The 10177-nt window shown below is 43.3% G+C and overlaps 1 protein-coding gene across 4 annotated transcripts; it reads right to left on the bottom strand.

Moving 5' to 3' along the window:
* Positions 1 to 83: 83 nt before the first annotated feature.
* wipi2 (WD repeat domain, phosphoinositide interacting 2) lies at positions 84 to 9677 on the bottom strand. 4 transcript variants are annotated; one of them, XM_012921735.5, is made up of 13 exons: positions 9410 to 9677; positions 8517 to 8599; positions 8092 to 8250; positions 5550 to 5719; positions 5340 to 5436; positions 4599 to 4696; positions 3450 to 3542; positions 3230 to 3300; positions 3007 to 3120; positions 2737 to 2901; positions 1934 to 2041; positions 1747 to 1844; positions 84 to 1515 (listed from the first exon to the last, which is right to left on the bottom strand). In XM_012921735.5, exons 1-13 carry the CDS (start codon positions 9481 to 9483, stop codon positions 1403 to 1405), a joined length of 1443 nt encoding a protein of 480 aa, XP_012777189.1. In that variant the 5' UTR covers positions 9484 to 9677; the 3' UTR covers positions 84 to 1402. The 4 variants fall into 4 exon arrangements, with proteins under 4 accessions (XP_012777189.1, XP_012777190.1, XP_012777191.1 ...); XM_012921736.5 differs by having other exon boundaries at positions 3013 to 3120; XM_012921737.4 differs by lacking the exon at positions 8092 to 8250 and having other exon boundaries at positions 9410 to 9674.
* Positions 9678 to 10177: the final 500 nt, after the last annotated feature.

Genomic DNA, 10177 nt, shown 5'->3' with positions numbered 1-10177 from the left:
CACATCCTCCCATTCAGTTGGCCTAAGATGCTCTTTATAATGAATGCAAGATGCCAGTGCAACAAGAACAAAAGGCACTTAACTTCATACATCAACATGAATTTATTTTAGTTTCAGATGAACGTTTCACATTTTATACAAAATCATTAGAAAATGCCCGACACTCCAAACTCCCACATCTAATCCTTACTTGGTGGCTTCACACACTGAAAAGGATTATTTGGAGAATCATGCAGCATCCCGGCCCAGATGATGAGGCTCAGCCCGACCTCCAGATCACAATCGAATGATGATGCTCAGCTTGCTCGTTGGCCAAACACTCACTATCCCTGCGTGACACAGTGATATCTCGCCACATCTAATAATGTACAGAGTAAGATACAGTAGGATGAGTTGTTAAGAGGAGACCGGAGAGCTTCCTGCCTTTCTCCGTCGATCATCACCAACCACCGCTTAGATGTATGGACACAGTACCACATCAACAACACCATGCATGTTTTCATACGCATGACACATCATTGGTTATGATTAGCTATGTAGTTTAAAAAAAAACAAAAAAAACCCAAGATTGATAGTTTAAAAATTAACCAATGACTGCAGGCCTGAGGACAGGGAGAGGGCAGGCGAAGGTCCACTGAGCCTCTTGTTTGGATGAGGTAAAGTGAGCAGGGGCAGGTGTATAAGCTCATGACTAGATGGTTTGCTAATGTACATGCCCGAGCACACACACGCACGCACGCAAGCAAACAATCACATATTTGTCAACACCTCTGCCTCATGCCAAAAACCTTAGACTGATGCCTCGCCCTCTGCAGGACAGTGTACAAGAAAGTGTGTGTGTGTGTGAGAGAGAGGGGAAGGGGTCAGAAAAGATAGCACACACCCTCGATTAAGATTGAACAAATGAAAGAAGATTTTATTCAGCCAATGAAAAGAGGTCACCCCTCTCAAACACAAAAAAGCCATCACAGCAAGGGCAGAGAGGCACTTACACAATCTGTTTCTACTCACACACACAGGCTCGCTGTGTGTGAGAGAGTGTCTTTAACAGCGACACAGCTACATTTTTTATTTTTTTAAATGACACTCACACTCTCAGATACTCATTTTCACACTTAAGCTTTTGGCACATGTACATGCAAAGCTTCAGTTTGGCCTGCTCAGGCTAAACTGAGGGAAAAGGGAGCGGAGGGGGGGGGGAAGAAAAAAAGACGACGTGTATGTGAACGGACGGATGCATGAACAAACTGGCGGACAGGCTCTTGAACACTTTAAAAGAAAAACAAAGACACTCCCCCCTCCCCGCCTCCATCTTTGATCCTGTCCACGCCCCTTTCGGGGTCACGTGTCTCTAGCAGCACCAGAGGAGCCCTCTGATCGGTGGGTACAGCCATCAGTCCAGTCACTCGGTCTCGAGGATGAGCGGCGGTTGCTCGTTGTCTTCCTCTAAGTGTAGGTCGCTGAGGTCGTCGTCAAGCCCCACCCCTCCCACAGCGCCCTGCTCTTCACAGTAACCTAGGAAAGAAGAGTTCACAAGTCAAACATTGATGAGATTTCTTCTGATTGGATCACTTCCAAACTTGTCCCGCCTTTCTGCACAACTTAATTACAGATAGTCGCTCCAGAACAGCCATCTTTACAAAATAGAAAAAAGTTTATTCGTTTTTATTATTAGTTTTTATTTACCTATTGCCTTTTTTTCCCCCAATCAGAAAAAAAGAAAGATATCAATACTGTGTCACCTACCCTTTGAGACAGCAGCACTGTAGGTCTGGGCCACAAGTGGGCGATCATGTGACCCCTGCTCAAGGATCTCATTGGGGGGCTCGGTACTCCCGTCTAACCTGAAGCCAAAGACTGAAATCCTCAGTTTAACTCCCCAAAATTTACCTTACCAGCTAAAGCGAGCCACAATCTGCCAATGCTGTGTTACCTGTGCTGCTTCGTTAGTGTGCATTCGCCTCCCTCCTGTGGATCCAGGTTGTACATATACAGGTAGCCATCAGCCGCTGCTACAAGCAACCTGGGAATCTTCTGAATCCTAATTTTTAACAATTAAAAATGGAGATTCATGAAAGATCCACAAATCCAATCCAACACGTCAATCACATTTATCCTCTTCAGCATCTTCTCTTCTTCAGCACCAGATGTGACATACCAAGCAGCTAATAAGAATCCTACAAGCTCATTAATATTTTCCAGTTTCCTATTCTTAGATTCCTCCTCTGATTCCTTGGCACACAGATGAGGAGCGGCAGAGATGACGGATGTTACATTACTCAAGTATTTGCATTATTTTAAGTGCCTGTCAGAAGCTCAGGACCTATTATGGAAATGCTACTAACTTCAGTTCTCCATACAAAGTGGTACAAAGGCAGAGTGACAGAAGCCTGCACATCCTCAGGAAAACCACCTTGTAAAAACTCATTTTGATTATTATTAATATTAATTATTAATACTACTCGCTACAACTTTAAATTGAAAAAAAAAAAAAGTAGGTCAAAGGTGACCAAAGATTAAAATCAGTCAGTATTTTAAAACTTCCTACAATCAAAGTGCAACGTAAATAAAATGTGCTAGAAATTTTGTATGACCTGTGATTGTAAATTCAGTCAACGCTACTTCACATTTTTTCCCCCCCCCTTTCTCTGGCGTGATAAGAAGTAACAATTTCATAATGTCTCAAACGCAGTGTTGCATTTGTGGTCACTGCGAGTGTGGAAAGTGTGTACTCACACAGCTAAGGCGCAGATATTCTTATGCCCGCAAAAGGGTAGACGTACAGTGGCGAAGGCTCGCCCCTGGGTAAACATTTCCGTGACTTGGGAAGGCAGGTAGGTGGTGGACGCCATCAAGACCTTCCCCAGGTAACCTCCCCACGTGGTGGGCTCCTCGGCTGGCCTGAGCGAACACGTACAGAATGTGAGATGCATGTTTTCGTTGGAGGAAGCAGCAGCTTGATAAGTGGCTACGAAACAAGCCATCCAAAGACAGACAGCTACGTACACATACTTCTCCTTCTGTGTTTCTAATTTGAAGATGTGGACCGTCTCTGTGTTGCTGGAGGCAGAAAGGTACAGGCTGTCCATACTGAACGCCAGCGAACAGATGCTCACGCACCTGAGAAGACAAGCACGGCAACACACGTGCACAGAGGAGATGGTAAACGCGTACAAAAGCGTGCACAGATGTTACGAAGAATCAAAACTGCAGTGCATGAGCCGTCTACCTCTTGACTCCTCGTCGAAACTCAAAGAGCTTCTGTCCCTCTGGGATCGAGAAGACACGGATGACTGTACCCTGAGAGGAAGTGAAAAAAAAAGGCACAAGATGTACAGAGTTGCAACACTATTACAGGATGCAAGAATCAAAATCTGCATTTCCTCATGTGGAAAACAAAATTAGCTGCGGAGATGACAGGGTAATGTCCTGCACAGCAGCTGAACTACCTTCTCTGATGCTGTAGCCAGCTTAGTTCCAGTAGCATCGAAAGCCAGAGCCGCTAATGGGCTGTCGTGGGCTGGAATCATATTTGCTGCTCTCTGGAAAACGACACACAGATTAACTACTTTACAAACCTGCTTTCAGGCCCAGAAACACCTTCAGACAAAAACAGCCAAACGCACAATAAGCACTGCAGGAGTGCTCAGACCTTTATATAAGAGAAGCCAAACCACCAATTTACAAAACACACGGCACAACACAGGAGAACCAGCTGAAGAGGAAAAGACTCAACTCTAAGCCTGCACTTTAAAGACAAAGGTCGCTCTTTCAAAGATGCAAATGTTCACATTTTAGGCCGAGAAGATGGAAAAGTAAAGGAGGTCATCCACGTCCACTATGAAAGACCATCAATTAACCAAGTTTGTGATTCCGGTCAGACACAGGGGCCATGCAGTCCTTCAAGACTCCTCCATCACTGTGTGTTGCTGGAAGCGCATGAGTTAAGTATTTGCTGAATGGTGATTGGTTGACTAGATCAGGGAGCGACAGCTGAATTAACCAGCAACGCTTTTAAAAGTAATAACTGTGGTTCTTCACTGCAGCTGGCTGACCGACCAATAACAGCACTGCCGCCATCTGACAACAGAGCTCTCTGCAGGCAGACGGCTCTGTGCCCCGACTAGAGCGACTACATCTGCTGTTACAGGCTGTTCAACCCCCGCTCGCACTCACACTGTGCCTCAGGAGACCTCAGCAGCCACACAATGGTTGGGCGGGGCAGTGGCTGACGGAGGTTTCACACTTCGGTGCTCAGTGATGGTAATGACCCAGTCTTTTTTCACAACTTGGCTGATGATTAACAACAACCCTTAGTGGAAAACCCCCACTAGGTGTTAAACACCTCTCAGCCCAAGTAGTTTTAAAACTGAAGAAGCCTCTTTGATGAACCTAAAGAAATCCAGCTGATTTCTTTTCAAGCACTCAAAGCTACCATGACCTGGACGACTGAGTATCTACGCAGACATTCGTCAGAAACTGAAACACTACTGTGGCACAGCAAGCGTATGCCCCGGAAAATGCTTTGTAATAAATCCTGATGATGGCTTTATTTAAAAACAGGAGCACATAAAGTATCATTGTCTGGGTTCACCTACCAAGTTGACTGTGTCAAACACTTGGACCTCTCCTATCGTAGCACTGCCTGGGTATGCCAGGTAACAGTTATCATTGCTGATGGAAAGGGCACACAATCCTGGAGAGATACGAGCACAAAGACAAACTAATCAGTAAAAAAAAAAGATGGAGAGAAAAAACAAAACGTGTCAACACAACCAACTACAACAATGGTATCGGTAACATTAAAAGAAAAGAGGAGAAGAAATGAAGTCTTAGTGTTGAGAGTGGCAGACAAAACAACGCTGTTCAAAATAAACTGAGAAAATGAAAGTGGAGACACTTCTCAGCTGATACGAGAAAGTCATATTACTGCTTTCAGTGGGCCTCACTCATAAACCGCGTGAGCACACGTTACGCACAAATCTGAGTCGTACTCTGCAAACAAATTTTGAATAGCTACGTATGAATCTTGGGCTAACTGAACAGATGGTCCTTTCACTCCAGCTCTTTATTCTCTTTTGATTAGTTTTATTCATTCGTTTTTAAACCTATGCTACAGTCCAGATCTACATACAGTCATGGAGGCCCAAGATTTTTTCCCTTTCATTTTAAAATGAAAAACTAGATTTGTACATTTCTAAATATTCACGATGAGGCCCAATACAAGCACATACATGTAAAGTGGAAAAAAAGGTAAACTTTTATAAAAAGCACATATTACATTCACTATATTTTCCTATTTATATGATGATGATGACAGACTGTTTCTTCAGACTCACCTGAAGGGTTAGGCGGAGTCTCTCTAATAGTGTGCAGCACTTTCATGTCTCTGATGTTGTGAATATAGAGCGACTCTTCCAGGCACACAATCAGCCTCTGCGGAGGAACCACGCAACATCAACTTGTGTGTACTTAGCAAACAAAGTCGTCATTAGAGGGTAAATAAGCCTCTTCATATTCATGAACACTGCAAACGACCCCTGGCCTACCTGTCTGTTGAGCTTCACAGCCAGTATAGTGTTTGAATAGGAGTAGTTGCAGATCTCAGTTCCCTTCTTGAAGTGACAGACTTTGAGCTTCCGGGGGGCCTTCAGACTAACTATAGCCACCAGGCTGCTGGAGAACAGACGCTCCACAATGCACACATCCTCAGTGTCAGCTGCAGGAGACGGACACAAAATTATTATTTCATCAGTGCTCTGACATTTTATAATCACTTATGTGATTAAAGGATTAGATCATCTTAAACAGTTTGACAATTTGGGCTTAGACATTAAAGCATCCCATAATAACTACAATACTGTAATAAATAATCAACTGATGAGCAAAGGAATAAAGCTCCAAGCATGATAGTGCATTTGTAGCCTGCAGGTGCCATAGAGCACTGTGCAGACCCACATACCCGTTTACTGTCACCAGGGGGCAGTGTCAAAAATACAACAAAGGAAATACGTGCTACGCTGTTGTTAGCGTAGCACGTACCATCCAGAAGAAATAACTCAAAAAACTTAATCAGTGAAGTGAAACCAAATGTTAAAAACAGTAACCTATATCTGCTCCCAGTGAGTGCATTTCCCCATTCCTCTTTGTGGTGAGCTCTACCTTGTTTCCCCTTTCCTAGTTAAGCTAATTGAGCTACACATTGTTGCTTCTTCATAGCTAAAGACTTACACCAATGTGTCTACCCTTTATTTTTTTTGACTCTACTCGAGTTATTTTCTGTGATTCAGACTTCAAAATATACATATCCACCTATAGTGGAACAAAGAACCACAGTGGCATCACTGATAACTGAAAGAACTACTAAATGAAGTAAAGCTGAATTCATGTTTTTCTACTGCTATCATACTTAAAACTCAGCTTGGATCCTTTGTTTTAGTGATGATTAATAACATTGGTGGAATATGGGGCACAGCTGTGGAAGCGGGACATGCCACAAACAGGAGAACCACTACTTAAGGAAGCTGTCTTCTGATTGGCTGACATTTGAAAACAAAAGGTTTCAACAGCAGCCGTATGGGTTGCTGTCTCAAAGCCAGAGGAAATACAAAAGCAAGAGGGAGGGGAAAAAAATTATTACTTGCACAGATTACTCATAGTTTTAAACTGACCATGCTGAATGTGCACCATGTAACAGTGTGTATGAAATGTGAGCAAAACATTCTGGGACTGGGAATACCCCCCCCAATTATTCTCTCTTTGACAATCTTCAGCGTGGCTGCTATTTTTAGATCACTCCATGGAAGTCGCGTTAGGTCTCATTGCATCTGCACCTCTGTAAGACCTGCTGGATCTCCTCCAGTGTCTCAAATCGTGATCCTTAAAACTTTATTTTCATTTTGAAGAGTGGAACAAGCTGTAGGAAGCCAAACGGTCCACGTGGCGAGTGAAAATTGGTTCGGTGAGGCCAAGAAGAAAACTCCTGGTATGCAATGCGACTCAGGGCTTTTCATCTAAACCGGGGGGGGGGGGGCCTCACGCACCCTAATCATTTGATTCGGGTGCGTGAGCCCTAGAGTATTCCACCCCTGATCTAAACATCATCTCTCCGAGTCCAGAACTCTGCAGAGGGAGGGCAATTCATGAGGCAGGGTCCTAGGAATATTGAGCAATGATTTCACACACACACACACACACACACACACACACACACGGTCAGTGCTTATCTGCTTGCAAGTCTGAGGTCTGTGGTGAAACTGCAGCATGCACAGTTCCAGTGGTCAGAAAGGGACTTCCAGGGAATGATCCAAAAATACAGAGTGGGCTGGAATCTGTCTGGTCTTGCTCAAGAAGTATAGATGTGGATAGTTTTGCATTTTATACCTAGACTGTGTGAACTTCTTTCCTTCTTTTATCTAGGGTGCAAAAACAATCAAAAAGCTAGCCTTTAACACTTTGTTTCATGAAAGAGTCGAACGAGCGGTGTTCAGAAATTGTAGAAATGGCTTTCCCATTCTCTTGTGCTGACTATAAAACTTAAATCACCTACTCCCGTCTTCTTCTTTGGTATTTAAATATAAATTAATTAGCAAAAAAGTCAGAATACAACATATAGGTTAATAAAAGGGATGCAGCAGAAATCATATGTAACCTTTGTCCATATACAAGGAGGATGGTTGATGCTTAAGCATACTAGTGAGAGGAAAGGGCAGACATACTTCATTAATTATTTAAAGTAAAAGCACTGCACGAGTGGTATAGTGACTCCAAACTAACAGGAACAAATGCAGTAATACCTCATAAAATATAATCAAGCAATGAAGTAACAGTTTTTATAAGACAAGTACCTTTAAAGCCAACTAACTTAAAACAAATTATTTGCTCCGCTGCAAATACCTCAATGGCCAACTACATCTGGACAACTAGATAAAGGTATATCTGGCAGCCTCTCCAGCGAGACTGTCCTGCAGATGGACTGCTTCAGACTGCAGCTGGTAAAGGTAGTCGGCCATTTTATAACAGGCAAACCTTGCAGTGTCCTCCTTCCCCTGTGCAGTTTTTCGCGTTACGCCGCATGGACCGATTATCTACCTGTTGAACGTTGCTTCAGCTCTACAGTGTGCAGTCGATCGCCGTCATCGGCATCAGTCATAGGTAGCACAGATGGAATCTGTGCCTGGGAGTGAAGACTAACTGGAGAGGCAGAGGAAGAGCGACATCGAGGACCACCGCAACAGGGGCCTACTCTGTCTATGCCATTAGCATACACATGTGTGGTTAAATTACTGGAAAGAGTTTCATGTTATGCAGCCTCGTGCACCATTACCACCACCATTACACCCAAGTCGCACTTTCACAAAAACAAACCAAAAAAAATGCATGCCTTTAAAACAAAACAGCTAACTGCATGCAACTATTGTGTGTGCATTCTGTTTAGTGATTGGATGAGGAAAACAAACACAAACGGGTGAGTAGATGGAAGTAGAAAGCCAGAACAGAGGTCAGTTTATACTTACTACATTCATATATCTGCTCCAATTTGTCCACAGAGGACAGGGAGAAAAACTTGTATCCTGATTTGGTGCCAACAGCTAAGGACCTGTACATGACACAGAAAGGAAGCGTGGCAGTGACCAAGCACGGTGTCACAGACATACACTGAATAACAATGCACTCTGTGGTCGTTGTTACAGCCACATTGTATTAGTCTACACAATGAAAAACAGGGGGTTCGGTCTAATTTCAGTGATATCGACTAACTCCGCGTACCCTAGATACATTGGTCACTGTGGTCTCAGTGTGATTGTGATCACACGACTAACGCTGTGTTGCAATAATACCAGGCCTCTGCTGCTGAGAGCAAACACCGGCAAATTTAGTACATGACCGAGTTTAAATTCGACATGTCTATCTTAATCATATTAAAACAAATACAGTGACCCAGTTCGAGTCACAATTTCCTACAACAATTTCCAGCAGTCTTCCAGCTGTTCACCAGTAATGAGTCCAAAACACAGAAAAATCGAATTGCCTTTTACTATTTCTATCTACCGCCAGCCTGAATAAGTAATTACAATTACCCGTAGCAAATATGCGCCTACAGCACACTTAATTTACGAGCATGTTGCTAGTTAGCCTCGGACCACAAAACACTATGCTAGCTAGCAAGCTATGCTAGCATCTGATAAAATAAAAGGTAAATGGGTAGTTTAAAAGAGTAGCTAACCCAAAACACGACGCCTACTGATAGTCTTTTCTAGCATGACAAAAACTACATCTAGGAGATTTCAAATCCATTCCTGTGACCCCGCTAGGCGTCCAGACAAGTCCAAGCTGGGTTAATTAGCATTAGCTAGTTTCACAGCACAGGCCATCCGATCCCAAGCCACTTTCCCCGGCCCTGCCTTACGTGTTGTCCTGGTTAAAGTTGGCGAAGAGCAGCTGGCTTCCGCCAGCGTCTCCGCTTTGACTGGCCAGGTTCATGGGTTCGGCACCATCGACGTATAAAGCTTCAGTAGAAATAGCAGCAGCTGGACTGAATACAGTGGTAAAGACCAGAAGTGTTGAGCTTTACGGAACCATCTCTGTTTGCTGCTCTGCTCTAACGATTGTTGTTGTTTTCCACAGGAGCTTGTTGCTCACCCCCAATACGCATGCGTTATGCGCACAGCGTGCAGTTCCTTTAAAGGGCCATGACAGATTTTAATAAATGAGCTCCCCGGACTCTAAACAGGAAACGATACAAAACAAAAATATGAAATGAACAAAAACAAAACATTTAAATAAAGAAAAACCCCACAAACAAAATTATGGTAAAACGGTAAACATACTGGTATCTCGGTTTCTGTCCTTTTTAAACCAATAGGGAGACAGAAACCAGGACCAATCACGACTCTATCAGAAGACTCCTCTGTACATTGAGGATTTCAGAGAACCAGCGCCCCCCATCGTTACATTGTGTAAAAGTCATCTACAATGGAGGCGCTGCTAGTAAGTATTTATTCTACAGTTCCCATCTCCTCATAACACCAGCATGAAAAATTATATTGTTGTATCTTTAGCTTTAATTTAGTTTAAAATTTTAACCTCCTGTTATTCTCTTTTTTAAATTATTAAATATATATAAACAATCATCAATCGAGGCAACGGGATCCTCCCTAAAATGACGATAGTTTAT

This window comes from Maylandia zebra, linkage group LG4 (genome assembly GCF_041146795.1).
Source record: "Maylandia zebra isolate NMK-2024a linkage group LG4, Mzebra_GT3a, whole genome shotgun sequence".
Classification (NCBI taxonomy): domain Eukaryota; kingdom Metazoa; phylum Chordata; class Actinopteri; order Cichliformes; family Cichlidae; genus Maylandia; species Maylandia zebra.
The sequence above is the reverse complement of the archived record's forward strand: the minus strand, read 5'-3'. Positions and strand labels throughout refer to the sequence as shown.

Coding starts and splice junctions, on each gene's coding strand:
- wipi2 (XM_012921735.5), bottom strand. CDS start 9,483: ATGAACCTGGCCAGTCAAAGCGGAGACGCTGGCGGAAGCCAGCTGCTC. Junction 8,600..9,409: donor AACTTTAACCAGGACAACAC/GTAAGGCAGGGC, acceptor TGTCATGTACAG/GTCCTTAGCTGTTGGCACCA. Junction 5,720..8,091: donor GCTGAAGCAACGTTCAACAG/GTAGATAATCGG, acceptor CGTCTCCTGCAG/CTGACACTGAGGATGTGTGC.